This window comes from Sander vitreus, chromosome 16 (assembly GCF_031162955.1).
Source record: "Sander vitreus isolate 19-12246 chromosome 16, sanVit1, whole genome shotgun sequence".
Taxonomy (NCBI): Eukaryota; Metazoa; Chordata; class Actinopteri; order Perciformes; family Percidae; genus Sander; species Sander vitreus.
In genome coordinates this window covers 12,455,737-12,481,743 of record NC_135870.1, presented here as the reverse complement: position 1 = coordinate 12,481,743, position 26,007 = coordinate 12,455,737, and the positions used below count along the sequence as shown (strand labels likewise).

Below are 26,007 nucleotides of genomic sequence, written 5' to 3'. Positions count from 1 at the left end.
CCCATTCCTCTACAGTAAAGGAGCTCTCCAGTGCTGAAACTGCATCTACTAGAGTGAATTAGAGAAGTCCTGTGTTTAAATGGTTTGAGACAGGACAGCTTAGAAGAGCTAAAATGAAATGTGTTGGCAGAACTGTCCAGTGCTGAAAGAACTTGGGTCTTGTGTTGCCAGTGCAGAACAAATAGCATAGTTAAATAGACATTCTAACATTATATAACTATGGCCTTTTCATTTTGTTTAGTCATTTGAAAAGTAGTCAGAATCTTATTTCAATCTGCAATTGTTTCAACAAGGGACAGGCCTTAAAGAATCCCTTTAGAAACTAAGAATTTAATGCACACATTATAGACAGAAAATGCTCCTGTGGGAGGCATTTAAATAACATTTAAAGACGACCTGTGCTCATTTTGGAGTCTTTGTTGGATGTCATCAGTTATCTTTTTGAAAATGTGGATTGTTGAGGAACAAAGTATTAGGCTCCCAAAAGCCACACAAATGTAAAAAAAGTATAATAAATGCTCCTTGTCACAATTTGGATAAGGTCACTACTCCAGACCACTAAACTATGCAGCAGCCCCTAAGCAACGTAGTGTGTGAAAGAAAAGCTATTACATACAGAAAACCTGGCATATTTACAAATGTAGGAGCTTGGCAGTCCCGGGTTGTTACTTGGAACCAAAAGCAGTCTCATATTTGGGCAGAATAGAAGCTAAAAATTCATATACTTGTGACTAAAATGGGAAGAAACGTTACATAAGATAATTTGGAATACCTGAGGTAGATATAATAGCCAATAAATAGCACTTGTATCCTGCCACAAATTAGCTTAAAAGCAACAGTATTCACACTTTGTTTTGGATTGTACAGCCACACTAAAATCAATCCAAAAAAAGATAGAACCAGAAGTCACCACTAGCCAGATGTATCCATTATATACAAATAAAGCCATGTCTGAATTACCCCTCCTTGTTAATTCATGTACTGCTCTTTATATTAAAGACTCTCAGTTTGCTCTATAGTGAGCATTAAATTGAGACTTCAGACGTTTCTGAATCATCATCAAGGTGCGTCATCACTGACCGGTGTAGCTCTGCACGACTTAGTTAATTTTGGAATCTGTAAAATGTCACATTGCATTGTGGGAATGTTAGCAGAAGGTGCTCTGTTTTTGTTCCATTGTGGGAATGATTTCTACTCAGAATTCAGACACTCAAATAAAATGGCAGATAGTAAATAAAGTACATCACAGGGGTTGATATCAGACACAGCCCAAGGAAACAAGCAACTATAACTGTGATGCAAGTCAAATCAATGCCTCAAAATAAGTAAAATAACTAAAAATAAAAGCAGTTTAATAGAAGTGACTTTTGACTTTGGCTGTTTTTCAAACCCATAAAACAACCATAGATTGATTATATTAAGATTTTAGAGTTGAATGTTGTGTGTGTGTTATATATATATAAAAATGAGATGTGGTTTGAAAAAAAAAAACACATTAATGGAGGTCAAGGGTACTACAGCCAAACATGAAGAAACACAAAATATCAAACCCTACCAGATGGCGAGTCAGAGTTTCACTATTAGGCTTTATTATAGCATCCCCTGTGGGCATACCTGTTCAACTGTTTGTTGCTGTAAAACAAGAGACCACAACATGTGTACCAAATTAGAAAAATAGTGATCAATACAGGGCCAAGGTGGTGTGTGCATGACATCAAAAATAATGTATGCTACAATTTATGATGTGTGGTGGCAACCATCTAGAGATTACATGGTTTGGCTTTTCCACAACAATCAGCTGATTTTTTTGACCCCCAAAATCATCTCTAAATGCAACATGTCCAAAGCTGCTAGTGTAGTCATGACAATAAAAACTCATTTAGTAGTAGTCTTTCAACATTTGTGGTTGCTGCGAATGAGAATATGACAAGGTCTGTTTTGTCATATGGTGATAAACACCATGAGGCAGATAAAAAGTAATTACAGACACACCATGCTCAACAACCAAGGGCCGTAGGGTATCTCTTCAATATTACAACTTCCATTAATGGTTGGAACTCCACATTTTTTTCAGTGCTAATTACAGAATGGGAGACAGATTGTAATCTAAGTTGTATTGCAATCAAAGAATTGGAAACCTGGGAGCTAACAGGAGAACTTAATTTCAGCTAATCAAAAATGTGTACCTTATTTTAATAGATTTTATGTTAACAAAATGTTACTTTTGAATTATGATCATATCAACTGAAAGGAAGTACGTGCAGTTAGGGATTGACTGATTATCAGCTGTGATGATGATCTGTCAACATTTTTACAATACTCTGAATCAGTATTTAAAAAAATAAAATAAAGATGAAATAAATTAATTGAAAAACGTGCTACTTTGGCGGTGATGCAGCTGGCCTCTCTCTGTCTCCGTCGTCATAACTCTGTACTCTCACTCAAAGTGTTTACTGCAAACAAATATTGGTTGCAAATATCGGTTATCTGCCTCTTTGATTACTAATAATCGGTATCGGCCCTAAAAAAATCCCTATTGGTCGATTCCTACATACAATTACATTCATGGCCTACATCTGCAGTGTATTGTCATCAATCTATCTGCCTAATTAAAATAGGAAGTAGGTACTAGGTGGAAAATCATTAAGCAGAAAGCAATACACGGCTCGCCATCTAAAATCGATTGTTCATTTTTAAATCAGAACCAGTAAACGTGAGTGAGAAATGAGTTAAACAAACCAAAGAAAAACGTAAACAAAAACGTGATTTAAATAGGAGAACGTCAATGCTTTACGTATCAACTCGTCAACCCTGAAAAGTCCAAGAAAATGAATGAAAACCTCACTGGCATTCTCAGTCCTGTCACATCTTGAAAGCATTATGACTACACAGTTTTACATGTATACATCTTTTACAAAGTCAGCAAATGTAGAACTGTCATAATAATAATAATAATAATAATAATAACAACTTTTATTCATATAGCGCCTTCCATGAAACCCAAGGACACTTTACAGAATTACTGTGGCTAAGCTAAGGAAGGTTGTAGGCTGTGGTAAACAGGTGGTGTTTCAGGAGTTTCTTTTTTAAATGTCCAGGGATGTAGCATTTGAGATATCTGCAGGAAAGGTGTTCCAGAGGGATGGGGCTACAACACTAAAGGCTCTGTCTCCGAAGGTACAGAGTCTGGTGTGGGGAATGGAGAGCAGGCCAGGGTCTGAGGACCGCAGGTTTCGGGGTGGGGTGTATGGATGGAGGTGGTCGGAGAGGTGTTGATGTGGGCGAGGACCTTGGCGGCAGAATTTTGGACATACTGGAGCCTGTCTAGGGAGCCTGTCTAATTAACAACATTTTATTTTTACAAGTTTATTTGACTTGAAAGGCTAACTGTTTGCAAGCCAAACACACTGCCATGAAATGTCATGATTGTGACATGATTGAGGCACCTTCACCTCTACATCTGGAGACTATATGGACATTTACGAGTGGCTTTTAATGGGTGACTCTGCCACAGTGACAGCTTATTACAGGAGCCCATCCAATACTAATGGGAAGAGTCCATAAAACCACACAACACATCATTAGAAATCTGTCTGACTTTAGCAGGGATATAGCCTCACGCCTAATCAAATAGCTTCTGCCAGTCAGCGCCATCCCTGCAATGTAACCATGAACTAGCTAATTTGAATGACACAATGGCAAACTGAGCCATTAAAATTTGTCAGCATTGTATGAAGATTAAAAACCTTGAAACACTGTTTAAGATTCAGATAATAGAATTTACTGCACAGATTTGATGAGATACAGGGTGCCTGGGTAGCTCACCTGGTAGAGTGTGCGCCCCATGTACAGAAGCTCAGTCCTCGCCGCGGTGGATGCAGGTTCAATACCGACCTGCAGCCCTTTGCTGCATGTCAATCACCTTTTCTCCCTTTTCATGTCCAAGCTGTCCTATCGAAAAAGGCCTAAAATGCCCAAAACAATAATCTTAAAGAAAAAAAGATGTAATGAGATTCATTTTGCATCCATATCATCTCTCAGACATTCCTCAAATTCTTCAGAGTGACTTTCTTATCAAGTAATCATTACACTCATGAATTTGTCTCATTGTGGGCTCAGTGTAACAGAAAATAACTTAAAATGAGTGAAAAGCAAGCTCCCTGCTTCCTTGCTTAGTCTGGGAAGCATCACTGCAGTGAAAGAAAAAAATCAATACACTAAAATATGTTTGTTTTGATCCCTGTATATTAGATGTTGACTTTCTTAAGCCATGTTACCTTTAACAGTCACTGGATCAATAGGTTGAAAACTAAAGAAGGCTGTTCAAAATATTCTGACAAATAGCATTAAGTAGTGAAAAGGAAGCAATGGTTTTAATGGAGACACCAGAAAAGACAATACTCAAGTTGCAGTTTGCATAAAGAGAGAAAAACATTGGCTCAAACTCAATTAGGTTAAGGAGAAGAGAGCCAGCCTGCAACCAGCTATCATCCATTAGGAGACTGTAATAATGACATATAAATGCAATTAATATGACTGATGAGTGGCAACATCCTGACAATCATTTGCCTACTTCATCATAATAGTCAGTCTGGAAAATCCTATTAGATCAGAGGATGTAATAGTGAAAGTGCTAAGGAATCAATCCATCATTGGGTTGTCGGAGGGTTTATTAATGTTGAATCATCTGGCTTAGACAGTATCCAACGAGCCAAAGGTTTAGATACAAATACCAAATAAATAAGAACATAACATGGGATATAAATAATCAAGTGTCTCGTATTTTTTTGTGTGAAAAATGCAGCAAATGTTTTATTACCAACTACTGTCACCTTACAGTAACTTTAGATTTATAGTACTTCACCATTTACCGGTTTTCTGTTAAAAGTGTTGTGTAATACTAAATCAAACTAGGACTATTATCTAACTTTTATCCTATATATTAATTTAAATGGTTGGCTCAATCTAACTTTAACAATTATTTATCTTTTTAACAGAAATTCTGGCAGTTAAGTATGGATCCGGATTACAGATTTCTTGCTTGGGATTATATACTGTACCTCAATTTAACATGTTAAGATGTGATACTTTGCATATCTCAGGATACAATCAGTGCAATTTTCATCCTTAAGTTTTTAGTTATTGTGTCAGGGCTAGGGTTGGGTATCATTTGGTTTTTTTCCGATACCGGTGCTAAAACGATACTTTTAAAACGGTGCCGGTGCCTAAACCGAAATATATATTTATAATGTATATAATATAAAATAGCAGCACAAAACGACAGTTGGCGACATTAAAGAACGGCTTGTTTATTGCTAAGGCCATATGGTCAAAATTAAATGATTGATTAATAATGTAATTATCCAACAACGGCAGCTGCCCGCAGACTGTTACGTCCCAGTGTTGGAATCCTCTACAGGGAAATACAGTCACACTTTACACCGCTTAACGTAAGCCATACCTGCAAACTCAGAGGAGCTGAAAAAGGTGACACATCATCCCCCCCCAAAAAATAAATAAATATATATATATATATATATATATATATATATATATATATATATATATATATATATAAATAAATATATATATATATATATATATATATATATATATATATATATATATATATATATATATATATATATATATATATATATATATATATATAAAATTTATTTGTCTGTTCAAAAAATATAAAACAATAAAAAGTTGATCTACAAGGAGCCAAAACGTCGGCGACATTAAAGAACGGCTTGTGTATTGCTAAAGCCACAGGGTCAAAATTAAATGATTTATTAAAAATGGAATAACAATAACAATAACTTATTTCACCAGTAAATTCCTGCTAAACGACAAAAACAACCACTGGATGGGAAAAGGGTATTTTACAACAACTTTGAATGCAGCATGAGGCTGGCAAGGCGAATTTCAAGTGAACGCAACATCTGTGTTGTTTTTCAGACAACGGCAGCTACAGACTGTTAGAATCCTCTCCAGTGAAATACAGACACACTTTTACACCGTTTAGCTGTCAGCATTTTAACTGTGTTTACTCCAGCTGCTAGCTAACGGTAGGCTAACGTTAGCTGCTGTCAGGTGTAGTGTTGACTAGCGTCCCGTTCTGCGATGTTTCAGTTCCCTCTAACGTCCGTTTTCGGAGCATCAGAGAGAAGCGTAGGCATTTAAGTGGCACCTAAATAAGGCACCGAAATCCGCTTTGCTATTCGGTCCAGTAGAGAACGGTCGTTAAGGCACCGGTGCCGTATTAGCACCGGGTCTCGGACCCCCCCCCCAAATATAAACTCTTCGGATCTACACAATCCACGTGGATGACATTTTCCCATTCAAAACAGCGATTTTTGCTGAAAAGTGACTAGTTTGCAGGTATGATAAGCTGTCAGCATTTTAACCATTGTGTTTAATCCAGCTACTAGCTAACGGTAACGTAGCGTCCCATGCAGTGATGCTTCAGAAAAAAAAAAGTGACGCACCGAAAAGAGGCACCGAAATTTTCGTTCTTATTCGGTCTCGTTATTACCGTTTACGTCGGAACCGGTGCCCTGTTGGCACCAAGTTTCGGTACCCAACCCTAGTCAGGGCTCAAAAGATTTCCAACCAACACCAGGGCTTAAAAGTCAAACAATATGAGATTTTAAAATGTAATATGCAAACAACACAGAAAACAATAAAGATATAACACCATGCAGTGAAGTACATCACCTAAATGCTAAAAACAGAAATGAGGTGAGAACCTTGCCAGTATTAACTGTAAAATCTAAAGTGTGGGTTAACAGCAGAGGCGGGCAGTGGTGGCAAGCTCTTGATACAATAAATGAGTATATTTCACCAGTTTTTAATGTCCTCCCAACATTAGAACAAAAAGGGTTCAAGTTGAAAATCAGCAAAGAGGCTCTTTGATAATTAATGTCCCCTGATAAAGTTGTGCATTAAGGGACAGATTCATTAAAATAAGCATTCGACAGATCTTAAAGTTCAACTATGTGTCAAGGTTCTAGTTTGTGTATTGCAAAGTTGCCTAGAAGTTAGAAAAAAACCAAACTCAATCTACAGATTTGTGTCTTCACTACAGCAAAGGCAGAGTACTCTCGTTGATTCTGACAGCTATAGCAACACGCCTAACTACGTGTTGATTGCTGGAGAGTGCCATTTTGAATGGACCCATTAATTCTGTTTGTTGAGCTGTCTCATTACAGAGTTAATAGTGCATTTGTCCTGATTGCGGTCATGTTACGGAACAGTGATCACACTGTTGGGCTAATGGGTGAAAGGCACACCACACACAGCAAAATATGATGATCGGTCTAGTTTCCTTATACCAAAATGTCCGTATATTTTCCTATAACAATCCGCAACTACAGCAGAGGTAATCTCAATAATCATTTTGGAAATGGAACAAAATTGTTTTGGTTTGGTGATTTGTCTAAATAGTAGTGGCATCAACAAGTATAATAGAGGACTATAGGTATGGACTAGGGCTAGTTTACGTATTTGAAATTGTACATTCATGAAGAATCTACAAAACATTACGAGTCACATGTTAAATGCTAATTATGTGGAAATAAATGATAGGTTTTACCCAATCAGTAATTACATGTTGCTGGGTGCTAGATGATTGAGGTGGGACAAGCCACTGGTAATGATATGTTTTGCCTTCAGCTACATTTACTGTAACCAGTTTTAATCAATGATCATAGGATGGTGGGCATGAATTACAATGATTACAGATTCACATTAAGTTACAAGATCCCATAGTAATGGTTTTATATATTTACAATGAGCATGTGGATGCGCCAACAGTTTTGTTGTCATTACTTAGAATTCATCATGGGTGCCACAGAAACTACGTACTATAGCTTTAATGTCAACTGAGGGAATAGGACTGAAACTAACGATTGGTTTCATTACTGATTATTCTGTAGTTTCTTTTTTGCTCTAACTTTAATTCTATGAATACAGTTCTAACAAGGAAAATGGGATGCACAAATCTGCATCCGTCATATAAACAAATGTTATCCGTTTGTTAGACACACCAGTATGTGCTTTTACCACACATCTGTGACCAGTGACAAAACAAATCCCCACTTTATTTCCCAGAAACATAACGATTAAAATCTTCCATGTAGGAACTGCACAAACATTTTCCTTCCTTTGGACTGCAGCTACCGTGTCGCCTCCAATTGGCTACAGAGCGCACTGTTTTTTCCCCCTGTTGTGTGATTTATTAATTTAGAAGATGTGACATTAACATGAACATCAGACATGTGTTTTTTATTCTCTCTCTGAATATGTAAAACTGTGAAACAGATGGGAGGAGGATATGTCTACAAGCTTACACAATTTGTGTAAGCTATCAACACTTGTTTTAGCACCACTGGGTCTATGCATGACTGCATTACTTAAATGATATTTGTGTAGAGTCAAATCAAGTTTAAGATTTGTACAGCTCTACATTCACAACCCCTTAAATACTGTACATATAAAGAGCCTGTTATAAATCCATGTGTGACGATTGCTCACCTTGACAATGCTCTTAACCAGTCCGAAGACACATCACCTACCAGTGACCCCGGGAGAGAATCCTTTGCTATGTTAGATTTCCAGGGGTAATTGCTGTTAGATCAGAGCTAAACCAGAGCCAGACAAAATACCTGAAAATGCAGTGTGTGCCTCTGTATGGAGGCGAGGGTGACACAGCCATGACATACCAATGAGCTTCCTGTGGATAAGCATTCAATATGTGAGGCCAAATGCCCATTTTCCCCTTAGGCTTATCAAAAGTGCAGAGTTGTGCTGAAAGCACACCTCTATTCAGTTTCACTGATGCTGTATGGAAGAAAAAAAAAAAAGATTAAATCTGACAGAGACATATCCTTAAATGGTAAATGGCAAGTTTGGATAATAATGACATGGAAACAAATTGCACTTCATCAATTTAAAAATATTACAGGCACCTATTCTTCTATGTATCAGGATTGTACAGAAAGTCTTCCTTGTCCATGCAGGTGCATAATAAAGAAGGGCAGTTGAAAAGAAAATTTAAAACATTGACAACAAAAAGAAAATTTCAAGAAAATGTTATTATAGGCATCATTGATAACCAAACAATTATTAATCATTGTATGTATGATTCTCTTTGTGGCTCTCATAAGTTATTTTGTAAAAACCTAAACAATTCCACCATTATCCAACAAACCACCAATGGTTCATCATAACTTAATCTTCTCTACCCGAGGTCATACAGAATGTTTGGTCAGGTCTTATCGACGACTCAGAGTGGCATCTTTGTTTTGTTTAGAATTAATGGACTGATTTTATCCAGACTGACAACTGGAAAAAAGAAGAGTTTGAACATGTGTCCTTGTGCAGATAAATCAAACTCCACCAGGAACTTGGACAGATGTGTATGATGAAGCAGAAAAAGAAAAAGAACAGTGGCAGGGAACCCATCAGCTGAGGGGAGATTAATGGTGCACATTCTTCATCTGAAAGGAAATCTCAGATCGTACAGCTTGGAGAGAATGCAAATAGGTACAAACATACCCGCATAAATAAAAGGTTTAAAATCTTTTGTAGGAACCATGGGGATATGATGATAGTGAGCTGTGCAGAGCTGGCATGTTTCCAAGGTGCAGAGCAAATTCTTGTGGGAATCAAATTTTATGCGTCTTAAACATCATTGTGACCAGCTTACATGAACAATGACTCTCCTTTTCCTCTTTAAAAGACACACACACACACACACACACACACACACACACACACACACACACACCTTGGCATGTTTGCAAAATAAGACCCTCATGCGATTTCAATAATTCCATTAACTAGGTTAGTCGAGAGTATTTAACTGCATTGTCACGGTTATTATGAACTATGGGTACTATAAACATATGCTATACTCTCCTGCATCTTCTGATACAGAAAGACAGATAAGAAACACATTTTGTTGAAATTGTTTTTCAAACAAATGGTGCCGAATCCTAAAACTATTGAAAGAGCACAGTCAGAGCAAAATTAGTCTGACAAGTTCAGAATAAAAGCAGAGGTTGGCAGTGTTGGGCAAGTTACTTGTAAAAAGTCATTAGTTACAGTTACTAGTACTTCTTCCAAAAAGTAACTAAATTAGATTCAGTTAAATTATGAAAGTAACTAGTTACTTCAGAAAGTAATTACTGCGTTACTTTCAAGTACATTTTTAGATGCTCAAATGTGACCCCACCTCCACCCCTCTTTAATGGAACTTAAAATACATGTGCAAGTTCAATTATTTATGATAAATCTGAATATTATAATGAAATGGACACTTAATAAAATTATTAACAGAAACAATGTACACAAATCTAAACTATTTTAATGTTGCTGTGGGACAAAGTAAGACTAGCCTCAAATCAAATGCCATGTATGTAGATATTATGTTTATATAGTGGATCGATACAAATAACAACACCTCAATAGGCCTCAACTGGGCAAAATTAAATTATGCTTGTTAAGCACTATACCAAAAATAAATAACAAATATATAGACTCTTTGTAGTGCAAATAACGTAAGTGGCCTGATGTTTATACTTGTGCGCTGGTGTGTGCGTCAAGCCGGCATATATGTATGTATGCATGCATGTATGTGTGTATGTGTGTGTGTGTGTGTGTGTGTGTGTGTGTGTGTGTGTGTGTGTGTGTGTGTGTGTGTGTGTGTGTGTGATAGAGCGAGGGAGAAGTGAGAGAGTGACGGTGAGCTTTCGAGCGAGTACCGTCTCTAGTGTCATATAGTAAGAGAAACAAAAGTGTCTCCCCTGTGCTTTCTGACCACGGTGGAAAATCTGTAGCAGGAAAAGTTAACCCTCTCCTTGATTTCATAACACCATACCCGTCTCTCTCTCGTTGACTGACTCGCTTGTGTTGTTCTTGTGTGTCCGACTATGCGTGCTTTCGAACACCCGCCCAACTTTGCCTCTGATTGGCTTACCGTGACATTTTACTCAACCTCAGCCAATCGTCAGCATTTATGCGCTTGCGTCTTGCACTGCCCACTAACCAAGGAAGAGCCTCTCGGCTCAGACTCCGAGATCTAGTTGGTCTAATGAAAAAAACAGCTTCAAATATAGCGCTGCATTTTTTGGTATTTGATTTTAACGGTCTAATGATTTTAACGGGAACAGCGTTATTAAGATGGGAAGAGTAATCAATTAGATTACTTAGGGCTGCACGATTATGGCCAAAATGATAATCACGATTATTTTGATCAATATATTGATCACGATTAATTATCACGATTATTTGTTGATTTTAACCAAAACACATTTTATTGTCAAATAGTCTAATTATAACTGCTTTCACATCCATATTGTGCTACATTCCTCCTTTGTTGAAGGATACTATGAAGGAGTATGCCATTTCAGCTGTTGTGCGACCGCTTTCCAAACATGCGCGTTTGCTGTGAAAAGATACAGGCAACGCAATTTTCTGTTCACGTTAACGGTGCATGTTAAAATCTGGTGCCAATAGGGCACCGGTGCCCGGTATCTACCAGACGAAATAGCAACGCGGATTACGGTGCCACTTAAATGTCTGTGTTGACCTCTGATGCTCCAAAACAGACGTTACAGGCAACAGAAACATCGCTGCATGTCACGCTAGTTAACACTAATAACACGTTACACAGCAGCTAACATTAGCCTACCGTTAGCTACAGTAGTAACTGGATTAAACACGGCTAAAATGCTGACAGCTAAACGGTGTAGTGTGACTGTATTTCACTGTTAGAGGATTACAACAGCGGGACGTACAACAGTCTGCCGCTAAAGCTATGAGCTAAAAGACTCAAACTAACACTGCTCACTGCTGTTGTGTTTTACTGGTAAACCTCGTGACGACTAATGACTGACTGCTATCTGTTGTGGAACTTTCCTCACGTTCCTCTATCCTCTGTGACTGTCAACATCTAAACTAAACTGCGCGGTGCAGGGAACCACTCTGATTGGCTCATGGAGGCACGTGATCAGAGTGGTTTACGGAGCTTGGGGAAAAAAAAAAAAAAACTTTGGTACAGAGCGTTCTACGAGCGGAATGAAGCATTTTAAATATTGCTCGATCACGTGAATTTGATCGTGGGAAGCCAAAATCGTGATCGTGATTAAAATTCGATTAATTGTGCAGCCCTAAGATTACTCGTTACTGAAAAAAGTAACACCGTTATTTAAAGGGCCGTTATTCCCATCACTGGAGGTTGGTGAACAATATAATGTAGACTGTGCATGAAAGAAGCAAGGACAAGAGGGATAGCAACTGGAGCCCAAACAGAGTGAAACTGGGCTTTCATCCTGCCTGTGATCTGGAAATCTAACCTGCCAACCAGTAGGAGGACATTTACAGGCCATTTGGTCTGTTTGAAGCCAGAGAGGGGGCGAGTGAATTCCTGTGAGACAGGTTCTGGGTGAAAGACACATTTTACTGACAGCTTGATGCCGACTCTCACTTCCATCTTATTTCTCACTGGTCCTAATTATGGCAGAGTGCTGTGGTTGTGTTTTGCAGATTGCAAGGTGATGGACTGGCTCAAAGAAAAAATATAATTTGAAATAATTTGATTTCGTTTAGTGAAAAGGACACGTTGTGCCATTCAAAAAAAATAAATTGTAAGTACAAAAACTATTAAAATGTCAACATAAAACACTTCTAAAAAGGGGAAAAGAGTGGACAGATGATGCAACACAATGGAGCAAAACACGTTACAGCCTATTTTTGGCAATGCACTTTTTTCTATTCCACATTATTCCTTTTAATCTAGAAAGAGTGAATTGGCCTTTGTTGCCATTTTTGTTATTGGCAAGAAGTGGATACCACAGAGAGAAGGGACTTTGAAAATAAATTGCTTGTACTGATGACTGACTGATCCTTTGATTTGCACTAAATTATGTATGAAAATGGCCCAAATTGGCAAAAAAAGGTAGCAGTATCCATAAATTGTCTATAAAAAAATACAGCAGCTTTATCAAGGATTTTATAAGATGTAAGCAGCACTTCCATTCGTTAAAAGCAGCTTTTTTGTCTGTCACACAGAGTTGGCACAGAGCTGACTGCAACCATATCAGCAGGTAGGTTTGCAACACTTCTACAACAACTCGCACAAGATAAGTTAGAGCTTGCACACAAGTAAGAGCAGTGCCCAGGCAAATGAAATCCCACCTGCTCTTAAACACCCTGATAGCTCTCACATAAGGATGAAGTTCACAGTTTTGAGCAATACTGCAGCTCCCAAGCAGAAATCCAAATGTGAGCACACACCACATCAAGGAGCAATCAACATCCATTCCACACATACACGCAATTACTCTGTCTGATCTTCCAAGCCTTTTTCTCTGCTCAGGTTTCATTTAGACAGTCAAGGGTGGACTCCACTATTGTTTTCATTTATGTCTTGTGTTAATTTAGGTCATCTGGTAAGTCAGAAATCTAAAGTTTTTATCAAACCAGAACAAGCTTAAAAAAAAAAAAAGGCAGAGCAGTTAGTGGTGGCTTCCTCTTTTCATGTACCATCTACCTGTGTAAATATACTGTAAGGGAAATATTTGCACTGAAAATGTGTAAAGGCACACACAAATGAATTAAGCCACTTAAATGTCTTTGCATTCATTTGAATTAAGTTTTGCCAATAAACTGAAATGATAAAATGTGTATTAATTTGCTTAAAATATTCAATAAATGTTACATTTTTAACCAGAGTTGTTTTTTTTTTCTTCAACATTATGTCAACTGAACATGTAAGTCAATGAAATACCAATCAATGATACGTTAGTTTTTATCTTATTATTTAGTAAACTAAATAATAACTTCATGTTCATTCAGGATAGCAGCCACCATTAGTGTCTAGTTATTTTGTCTGCCTGTGTGTGTTTCTAAATGTGCCTGTGTGAATGAGAAGCCAATGGAGAAAATAATTCCTGCACAACTCTTTGCTACATATTTTTTATTTTTTTTTATCCCAGAATACAAATTTACTATCATTAAATATAAAGCAATTCCTTGTTACATTAAACACTTGGTTAGAATTATTTTTCTTATGCGAGGATCAATTCTCAAAATGAAACGCCTCAGTATCGATCTGCCCAACTTTAAGTAGTGAAATACCAGGAGAGAAAAACGTCACATTCTGATAGAAGCAGTGGAGAAAGAAAAATATTCAACTCATATTGCTGGTCTCACCAAGAACTTAACAATCAAATAGCATAACAGAATGATGGAAATCAAGTTCAGCATTCATCCTTTTGAAGCACAGCTTCCATTTTCATTCTACTCATGTTAAATCCATTTATCAAATCGGTTTAGAAATCTGATGAAAACCCTTTATTTCACCTTTGTTTAAAGTTGGATTCAATTCTGGGCCTTTATCCGAACAGCCTTTAATGGAAACATGTCTTTTATTCAATCAAATCGGAGCCTTGTTTGAAAGTTTATGTGTGCTCCTCTTGTATACTTAAGTCGTTTGATGCAGTTGCTGTGTTGTGCCCAGATGATGACCTCAGTGATCTGTAGGCAAATTTGAACTTTGTAAATCATATATCATGCTTGGTTTAAAAGACATAGTGTTTAAGTTGATGGATTTCACCCAAACTCCCCAAGCTCCAAATGTCTGGCTCGCATTGTAAAAAGTGTTTTACTAAGAGTGCAAATACAGTACATTACACAGTTTTTGTCACATGGGGCCTTCTATTATGTGGCGGGGGACAGGAGCCCAAGGAGCAAAAAGAGCAACTAAATGGAATTGCTTTTATAAATCAGTGTCACATTATGCATTTGGTGCACAGTCTAGAAAGCTCCTTTACAGTATACGAGCAGAAGGTTTATGAATCTTAGAGATGTTCCGATACTGATACCAGTATCGGTATCGGCTCCGATACTGCCTAAAACCCTGGTATCGGTATCGGGAAGTACTGGAGTTTATGCACCGATCCGATACCACGTAATAAAGCCCTAAAGAAAAAATACGTTAAAGTAGTTTATTTATGTTCTTTTTCAGTTATAACTGACTGTCAAACTGCATAATAAAAGAACGTTCTGTGGCATTCATATTTCACAAAGTTTAACCTGAGCCAGACTGACAACAAAGATAGAAATAATATCACATCCATACAGGGATAGTAGTATACAGTTCTTAAAACATAATAAAATATATGACACACTGGTATCGGATCGGTACTCGGTATCGACCGATACCCAAGTTCAGGAAGCAAAAAATGGTATCGGACCATCTCTAATGAATCTTTTGGGAATCATCTTGAAACATGCTCTCGTGTTAGTTACACCATGTGGGATGTTCTTGATATCAGTCCAGCTTTACATATCAAGATAAGTTGTCTTGGACTTATATAGGTACACCCACATCAGACAATGCTGTAAAAAAGCTCAGCAGAAACCCATCAAAGCAACAGAAGGTGACAATCAAACTCTTACAGATTGATGAAGTTGTTTAGGTTGCCTTTAAATGTTGATGCTAATGTCTAAATAAACGCAGGCTGCTGGTTTTGGCTTACATGAAAGGAGACATGATAGTACTGGTGAGAGTCCCTTGGCTTGTCACTGAACCTATAAAAGCTTCCAAAGCCATAGTGGAGGTCCTGTGGAGGTCCTGTAAAATGCTAATGGCTGAAATGTTTTCTACAACCATGTTCAGCTCAGATTTGCTTTTAATATCATGTTCAACCATAACATTTCATAGAGCTTCAGCAATTACACGTATAAGCAGACAACCTAATTTGTTTTATAAACAGAGCCCACACCTCATCTTTATGTATAAGGAAGGGTACACACTTTAAGAATTTACCCATTTCTTTGTTTGTCCTGCTACTGTAAACCACCCGAAAAGATTCTATTTTAGCTGGCTCGTTTTAGACAGACAATATATGATAAACAAAACAAAGACTATTGAAATTTTCCATTCCTTCATTCGCCAATTATCTTTGTTCTTCTTAGCCAATTAATAAAATAGGGAGGGCGGGTGTATAAACAGCTGTGCATGTTGTGGCTTTGTACAAATCAGGGGAAAAGGCAACAAAAACTGAGCTTGTGCATTCATTAAGGATATTTACACAAACGTCTTTGTTCTTTCCGTCAAAGATAACTACAGTGCCTCTCTCATCAATGTTAATGATCTAATAATTATCTTGAGATCAAAGCTGTCCACCACCGTCACAAGGCAAGACTAAAGACACTGGTGATGGTAAATATGGCGCAAAATGCGAGAGCTTGTAGACATGATGTGATCACTTGTGGAATATGATGCGAGAGCTTGCAGAACAACAATCTGAACTTGTATGTTAAACTTTGCACTTGTAAAACAGTCTCACACACACACACACACACACACACACACACACACACGTGAATGTAACTACAGAAAGTGGTTACATTCTGTTTGTGGTTACAATCATCTACAAAGTGTTGATATTATTTAAATGCATGTATTTAGAAGCCGGCTGGCTGGCTAGTTAGCCAACGTTAGCTTTTTTAATCCACCAAGCTTCCATGCTACACTAAATTTAAGAGTTGCCCCTTATCTGGCAATAGAAACCCTGCTGCTCTCCTCATTCTGTTCGCTCAGAGTTCCACACAATGACTTTATACTCCACAGCCTAAGTCCACAGGTACAAATTAGTTCTGCACCAAATGTATCGCAGGAAGTGTTGCAAAAGTCGAGTCATGCAGACTCGCCACTTTGTGACGCGGGAGAGCACATATGTGAAGTTGCAGTGACAGATTTGAGAGGTTGTAATCACAGAGATGTGATTGTGATGAAAATTGGACCAGTTTTTTTGAGTTTAAAAAAAATCATTGTTTTAATGTAAATATACACATTTGTGAATATTTTTTTCTGTGACTTCCCATTCAGAACACGGGTGTGTGAACAATTTTCTACGGTCGAAAGTTACAACTTACAAGTTCAGATTTCCTTCTACAAGCTTTCATGTGTTTGTTGTTTTTCGTTTTGTGACTTAAAATTCAGCTCACAGGTAGGTGAATATTTTTTGCAAGTGCAATTTTAAATTTTTTATTTGTTCTGCAAGTTCTCACATTCTATTCTACAAATGCTAACAAGTCTACAAGCTCTCGCATTTTGCACCATATTTACCTTTATAATGGCAAAACAAAGCATTGCAAAATGCGTTGCTGCAAAGGAAAGCAACCGGCACGGGTCATTGACCACAATTCATTCATCCTTTGCATGCCATCCCTTAGGCCTGCCACCATTAAGCTAAATGAGCATGATTATTCACTCTTAGTCAGTCTGCCAGTCAAATGAATTTTCCATTGGGTGAGGTAATACAACCTGATACCCTGCTGTTTGTTTTCGGGAAAGTACGTAATGAAAGATGTATACATACTGCAAACAAAGCAGTATTCAAACGGCTATGGTCGGAGAGTATCCATGGTTCTGTTATACATCTTAGTCATTGTAAAACTGTGTTCACACCCCTGATTTGCACTTTGTAATCAGCTGTTTGGATATGAACACTTGTCTTCCGTCATTAATCCCGTCAATGAAGATAAAGAGAAAGCGCAATGTCACTGCATATCAACAAATTTAAAGAAAGCCTGAGAAAATGAGTGGAGAATGCAATGAAAGCTTCCATACAGGGGCTACTGAGGAGTGTGCAAATGATGTAAATCCTACACTATTTCCTTTACAGTCACCGGATCTCAACCCAGTTAAACTATGGGATATTTTTGGACCAATGTGTTTAACAGCAAGACTAAATGAGGGGATATCTTTTGGAAGTACGGTATTCACTCCAAAAGCTTGTAGAATGTATCCACTAGACCAAATAGGCAGCTGTGGCTCAGGACAGCGGGTCGTCCCTTAATCACAAGGTTGGCTGTTTGATCCCTGGCTCCTCCTGTCTGGATGTCGAAGGGTACTTGAGCAAGACACTGAACCCAGAGTTGCTCCCGATGGGCAGGCTAGCGCCTCGCATGGCAGCTCTGTGCTCTATAAATCAGTCCCTCCAGGATATTGTAGCCTTTTTTTGAGATTGTTGCGGTCCAAAATGCCTGATTTTGAGGGGAGCTTTTGTAAAAAAGCGCATTAAAAGTTGCGATGTCTTTTGTATTTTTGTTGCAATGAAGTTGTGAGAGACAGTGAAAATTTTGTTTTGGGTATACTTCTTTAAATATTAAAAAGGAAACTTCGGGGAGAGTAAAAACTACTTATTACTAAATGTTTATAAAATATGAAAATGGCTGGTGGATTTAAAGCTCCCATATTATGCTCATTTTCAGGTTCATAATTGTATTTTAAGGTTGTACCAAAATAGGTTTACATGGTTTAATTTAAAAAAATAAAAACACCATATTTTTGTTGTACTGCACAGCTCTCTCTCACTGCTGCAGCTCCTCTTTTCACCTTGTGTTCAGGTCTCTGTTTTAGCTACAGAGTGAGACATCTTTTCTTCTGTACTATCTTTGTTTGCACTTGCACATGCGCAGTAGCTCAGATCAAAGATCATGTCAGCTAGCTCCATAGGCAGTAAAAGAAAGACTGTTTCTCCAACTTCGGCCAGTTACAAGACAGGATTAGCTGGGAGACTTCTTCTAAAAGAGGGTGCACCTGTAAGTAGTTCTTTTGTAGATTATGGTGAACTTGTGTGTGTTGTAGCAGTCCATTGCCATTGAGAATGAGGTAGCATGCTAGCGCTAGCATACTAACGGTTGCGGTTAGCCAGCTCGTTTCGGCAAGCGACATAGAAAGCCGTGCAGATTTTGAACAGCTCGCCCGGAGACTGAAGGCAGGACACATTCAGAAACCAGTATCTCACTCAAAACAGCATGGATGGATTTTTTTCAAAGTCTGTATGCGTGTGGAAGCACCAGCGACACAAAATAACACTCAAAATTCCAGAAAAAGTGATTTTTTCATAATATGGGCACTTTAAGACAAAGAATAATAATTTATTGAATGAATCAAATTTGAAAATATCTGTCAGTGGCTTGTTGATCTTTAAATTTTTTGTTAATTTCCTATCCTGGCCTGGGACACACATTTATACGGTTTGATAAAGTAACATTACTTATTGGACTTAAACTCATCATTGCACTTACAATAACGAGCGTAGCCAGTGTGTTTGTGTGTTTGTGTGTGTGTGCGTGCATGCGCCTCAGTCGCGGGGAGAACAGAGCAGCAGCCCCGCCCGCTGCAGAGAGCCGACAGGATTGAAACTGCAGCAGCTTTCAGCGACTTTACTTTACAGCGTGTATTGATGTTAAAATGTATACAAGTTGGCAGCACAGTCTGAAATGTTTTGCACGGTCTTTCGCTGTACGTTTTGTTGGTAAATGTGAGATATTCGAGTCACATGTCTCGTCTTCATATCGGAAACAAGGAAATTAATTTGGTGACGTACGTGTGTTACGTCAACCCGTTCTCACTCCCGCTTGGTCATTGGCTCTCAGAGTCACATACTGAGGCAAAGTCTGGCGCGTGGGACTGCTGTGATTGATTGAAGTTGCAGGAAACTCCGGTTATTGGTCAAATTTGCTGTAAAGTTGCGGTGATTAGTTGCAAGTCGCACAAAATTCACGGTGATTGGTTGAAATTTGTGTGAATTGTTGCAATCTCGACATCGCAAAATCCTGGAGGGACTGATGAATGTGTGTGAATGAGAGCCTTTGTCCTATTTTTTTTTTTTAACCATTGTAGTGCTTTGTTATGGCCCAACACCTTACTGAAATCACTTTTATTTCTTGGCACAGCTTTCAACTACATCAGAGCTGCAACCTTTATACACAAAGCTGTGGCTGTGTTTAACACCCAGACTAATCAATAAACACATGCAAACGTAAACCATCATCAGCAGTGGTATCTTAACCATCATCAAACCTCAAAAGCATCTCATTTTAAAAATCTAAATGGCATATGTAGACTGCATTTCATATGTTCAGAAAAAAAATACCCAACATTGTTTTCCATTTCCACTTCTCCATATCACACTTGGCCCTTACCAGTAAACTGAATCTACAGATGGTCTTAGGTATAAAAATTTACATTCTAAATGTATTCTTATAAATAAAATACAATTAGACCCTGGCTAGGGCTGAAACGATTCCTCGAATAACTCGAATAATTTGATTACAAAAAATCCTCGAAGCAAAATTCTTTGCCTCGAAGCTTCGTTAAATCAATGTAATTAAGGTTGTACGGCTCACTGTGTTTCCGCACGGAGGATAATTACTAGCGCACACAACAGGTTGATGCTTCTGTAGACACAAGACGTTTATATACTGTCTATGCACGAGACTGACGGCCCAGATTACAAATGAACGAAGACGAAAATAGCGAGGGTCTAAGAGAAGAGACAGGCGAGAGAAAACAGAAGGTTTGGGATCATTTTAAGCTGCAAACATGCTGCTACATCATCTTTGTAGAAAACATCCAGTCTACTCATCCATTCCACGGAGCGAACCTGACACAAGGTAGATAACTAACGTCTGCTGCTCTCGTCCACAGCACTCCCTTTAAAACAACTAGCCTACAGCATGCTACTCTGCAAATAGCGATGTTTTACCAACAAGCTAAAACGAGAGCTGTTGGTTTGTAGTCTGACTGTTCATTAGTTTGCTACTAATCTTTGGAAACTTAGCTGCTGCCAGAGACAAACCGGCTCCTCCCCCCAGCATGGCTACTTAATATGCACGTGAATGACGTCATCATGCCAGTGATGTCTGCATTCTTTATTCTTTCTCCTCACTCAGTATTAGCCTTTTTAAAATGTGTCCCCCTGAACAGTGTAGTTGAATAGCCCTGCTGTAAGCTTTGTACAGTGACATTTACCTGGGCTTAGTGAACAGCTCTTTTGCATATCCAGTGCAAAGAGCCAGAGGCAAGAAGGGGAAGGGGGTGAAAAATATTTGGGCCACCAAAAATGTATTTGGAATTTGGCAATAAAAAAATGTTGCCTTTTCAAAAAAAAATAACTCTCTTTTGTATATATACAAAAGACAGGTTTCCTTTTTTTTTAGTACACAGCAATAATACATATTTACTATTGCTGTTTACTAAGTATTTCTTACTAAATATTTCTTATCCGATTAATCGGTAGAATACTTGATTACTAAAATAATCGATAGCTGCAGCCCTAACCCTGGCCTTTTAATCACATCCACACATGAAATAGCTGACAAATCATGGTGGAAGCAGAAAAAAACAATTTCACAACAAATTATAAAACATAAATTATAACAAAAAATTGAATTTCTGGAAAAATCCTGTGATCCTGCTGCCAACGTCACGTATGACAATTCTGACTCAGAGCAGGAGAGGTGCAGTTTGGCTGGCCAGCCAGAACAAATCTTAATGCAGAGCTTCCTTTTGCCCTGATTTTGCTGTATATGAACAAACCAAGAGACATGAAACTGAGAACACTGGAGCATTACATGTACAGAGTGGCACACACACTTCAGTACTTGTCCTGCAGTGCTAAGCTCAACACCTGACATAAGATTGAGATGTAGTGCAGGGTGTACATGTTCTGTGCCACAGGGAACAGTGCTCTGGTGCAGGCATTCTTTTTTTCACTTTACCACTGTTGCTTTTAATCTCCCATCTCCAAGCAAGCAGGGTTTGCTGTTAACTCATTCTTAAAAGGGATACAGCGAGGCATAGAGGGGAGACAGAGTGAGAGAGGAAAAGGCTGGTTGGCAAGCCAGAGTTCGATAAGATGCGCAAAAAAAGGCTAAGATGTGGTGGGACAATAAAAAAAGTGCAACGATAGAGTCCAATTCGATGGATAGAGGCGATAAAAGGACTGGGAGACATTTGAATGTTTTTGCTCCTGCATTAAGTGCCTGAAGGTTTAAAAAAGGTGAACTCCTAATGAGGTGTTTACAGAGCCAGCCATGTTGCTAAACATATCGATTTCCATCCAGTCCCACATCACTTAAAATGAGCAAAGAAATTCTCTCCCTAGAATTTTTAAGTGTGATGCTACAAAGTTGCATTACACTGCAACTGCATAAAAATTTGACATTGATTAGCCAAATGCCATCCAAACCATAATGAGCACAGCTCTGTGTCTGCTTCTTTGATTCTGTCAGATGTCCAATCGTTTGGTCCAACGAACAGCAAAGGTTAGGGAAGGTGGGAAAAGGACAGCAAGTCCCTGTTCCCACCGTGGCCTGCTGCCTACTCAGCTTTGATTTATTGCCTCTAGTGTCATGGAGAATGGATGAGTAAAAAGGGCAGTGCAGAGGAAATGTACAGGGTTCCTTGCCCTCCCCCGGTTTCTTGTTTTATTTTGTTAGTCTTTTCCTTATGTTTAAAAAATAACAATGGAGTAAACAGTGAGAGAAATCCATGCACTTATTAATCACACAGCCTTAATACCATTCTTACCTTTGGTAAAAAGCATTGGATATGCTGATGTGTTTTTTTTTTTTTAGGTTTTTTTGTGGGTGCATTTTAGTGTGTTGGAAAAAAGGTTTTGTGTTAAAGCCGCGTTTAAGGAACGAAGTGTTGCCATCATACTCTACTGTTCTACCATCGATTCACTTTTTTTTTTTTTTTTTAAAAGAGGAAAATATCAGCACACTATGTTAGTTTAAAAAGAAACTTGTTACTCTTTTTTTTTTTCTTATACATTTCCTTATACATATTTTATTTTGTTATATATACTATGTATGTAGGTTGTAAATGTTATTCTATGCTTATATACATGTTAATTTTTTTCATCCCTCTAAGTATATTTTTCAGTAGTTGTTGGCATTTTTTTGCTATCTTATTTATTATTTCTAGTATATCTCTTGTATTTTCTGTATGTGTGTGAGGTAGTATGTGTGTATGTTCTTGGTTACTTGTAACTTGCTGCTGTAACAGAGTAATTTCCCAATTTGGGATTAATAAAGTCTATCTATCTGGTATGAATTTCTATTTAATATCATAATTGTAAGTTTTGAAGTAAGAAGATCCGGATTAACTGTGCATAAAACAACACTAGAGCGGTTATTCAGTTTCACAATGTGGTCAACAGCATGAGTGAACATGCTTGCATTATAAATATCAAAGCCCTTTTCCTCCGCCTCCCTCCACGCTGGAAGGGCGAAGCAGCAAATTTGCTAGCTGGCTGACTGGGAGGACAGAGAGGCCTTTCTCACCAGTCAACGGCTGTCCTTAATGAGAATAGAAAGTGATTTACTAGCTTAATGCTCCAGCCATCAGCCTGCCTGCCTTTGCTTCGCGCAGCCTGTTTACTCTGCTCTCCTCACACAGAGAATGAAACCTAGCCCAGGGAAGGAGAGGAAAAAAAAAAGAAGAAGATAGCAAGCCAGAGTCCAAAAACTGTAGTAATGAGACATGTAATTTCTCAGTACCGACATCCACAACCTACACCAAGTCTTTCATCTTTGTATTTGCCCAATCACAGGTTGTCTATCATTATGAGCCAATACAGTTGCCCTGAACTGATTGGGAAATGGAAAACCTACAGCATTCTGCAATTTTGGTCCACCCTGTGTGGCCTATTGCATTTAAAAGGAACACGGCGACTTATTGGGACTTTAGCTTATTCACCGTAACCCCCAGAGTAAGACAAGTCGATACATACCCTTCTCATGTCCGTGCGTGTTGTAGAGTCACAGCGTGTACACTGGGAACTATATTCTCAGAAAGGCTTGCTGCAAAGCAAATCACTCCGTCCAAGTAGCAGAAGTAGCAGAGCTTCGCCTTTCTGAGAATATAGTTCCCAGTTTGTTTATGGTTAGAAGATGTCTGTGTCTCATGTTACGTTGTTTTTTGTACACGCTGCGACTCTACAAATCACAACATGTACATAGGAACATGTTGGCTTTATTTTGTCACTTATTCGGAGCAGTAGGCTAGTTGGAACCAGTTACCTGCAGGTTCTGTGCTAGGCTAAGCTACTGGTGGAACCGTCAGACAGCGTTACAACACGCACGGACACGAGAAGGGTATGTATCGACTTGTCTTACTCTGGGGGTTACGGTGAATAAGCTAAAGTCCCAATAAGTCGGCGTGTTCCTTTAACATTACTGTGTGCCACACACACTCTGCACTTCCATCAACACATAAAAACAGTTGATCTGCTCACACACCAAAGGGGCAGGTATAAGAACATCCATCTTCCTCATGGCTCTGTGAAACATGGCGCTAAGTGTAACATATGCAGAAAGCAAGGTAAGCAAGTTCCCTTTATACATACTGTAGTCTGCTTCTCTTACAAAGCAAATATCTTTTTTTGGTTTGTGAAAGGCAGAAATACTTTCCCACTATTATGTCCTCTATGATTATTCAATCAGTGATGCTACTCCAAAAGGCCATTTTTAAGGTCAATGGCTTTCACAGAGAACTTCAGATGACCTGTAAAATACCAGTGTTGTACTGTTTGGATTCACTCAGTTATTGTGACTAAACACAAAAATGGGATGTGTAGGTTCCCTTAAAAACTACCATGCAAAATATTGACCGTGATGCAAACTATAGCCTGGTATTGTAGCCTAATAAATGTATACCACCAGCAATGCATGTATGAATTATCTGCTCAAGTGAGAATAAAATACCAATTTCATGCATATTTGCAGGGCTAAATTGCATTCCTTGATTGGGGCAGCATACTTAGGGTATGCATGAAATTCAAAGTCATAATCATATTTAACCACAAAATAGGAAAGCCAGACAGAAAGAGAGGCAGAGTAAGAAGGAGGGGAAGGGAATAGAGAGCGTCACTTAAACATGAGCGATATTAAGTTTGTATCCCATGCGGAAGCAGCAGTGTTTTAAGTAACACGAGGTTAAGGGGAATCGTATGTCACCTTTTTACCTGCATCATTGGTTGCACGTCATGTCGGCTAAACATGATAGTTAACATGGAACCCTAACAAGGTAGAAACATAACAGGTGACTACAACCCAGGGAATACGTAGTGTATGAGTGGATGATTTGGGGAATATAGCTCAGGGTAAACATATATAGAGGCTACAAGCGTGCATGGACCCTATGCGAACAAATGTGCAGCTAGGTTGACTGGTCGTCATCGTGGAGGGAAGACACAGTAGCTACCACAGCAGTTCTTACCGAGTGTGAAGTAGGGGAGAGCTGTGTTGTCAAGATCATCCATTACGGAAATTCGCCCAGGTAGGTCGGTTCTAACGAATAACAGGAGTCGGGATTCCCCCCCTCCTCCTCCTCCTCCTCCTCCAACACCACCACCACCACCAGTTCCTCCTCCAGCAGCAGCACCTGCTCCAGCAGGACCCCCTCCTCCGACCACGCTCCCCGAGGCTCCGCCGGTGAAGCTGAACTCGTTCTCCCGGAGTACGGGCAGGGTAGACACGGTTACGGTTTTCACCTCACATGGCGCCTCCGCGTCGCTCTCTTTTTCCCTCTCTTCGTCAGCCGATGTCGCCCCTCTGTTTGCTTGGACTGTCAAGGTCCCCGTTAACAAGAGCCCCATAAGAAGGACGCGAAAGTGCAGCGGTAATATCCTCGCCATCCCGCTCCTTGTGTGTGGTTCTCTTCGCTTTGAGTGGGGCTCATAAGCTGTCCGTTCACTTATAGTACAGTCGCTGCAAAAGAGTCGCGTCCGTCCAGGAGGCGGCAGCACAGGTGTAGTGAGAATGACATCTTTTGGCGCCTCACACACACGAATCCATCTCTGTTCACACTGTGGGACACCAAATCACGTAAACACGGAGAAGCACGTGTCATTTTAAAAGGCAGACAGGAGGTGGAGTCAGCAAGTTAGTTATGTAGGCTTTTCTGTCGCTCCCTTAATTTATTTGAAAAGATAAATACATACAAAAAATACAAAATATTTAATTGTAATAGTAAGTGCTTAATAGTAAGTGGTAGTAGTATAATACTGAAAGTAAGGGTTCAGACATTAACATTATATGCCAAATATAACACATGTTTATTTTTGTTTAAACCAATTTAAGTCAATGACAGCCTATAGGCACTGTCTATATTTCATCAATAAAAAACAA

At 38.8% G+C, this 26,007-nt stretch overlaps 1 protein-coding gene across 1 annotated transcript in view; it reads right to left on the bottom strand.

Moving 5' to 3' along the window:
* Positions 1 to 25,514, bottom strand: part of astn2 (astrotactin 2) — a 314,654-nt gene extending 289,140 nt beyond the window's left edge. Inside the window, exon 1 of the mRNA XM_078271027.1 lies at positions 25,097 to 25,514. Coding sequence (XP_078127153.1) covers positions 25,097 to 25,514 — 418 coding nt within the window. The remainder of the gene's footprint in view (positions 1 to 25,096) is intronic.
* Between the last annotated feature and the right edge of the window lie 493 nt (positions 25,515 to 26,007).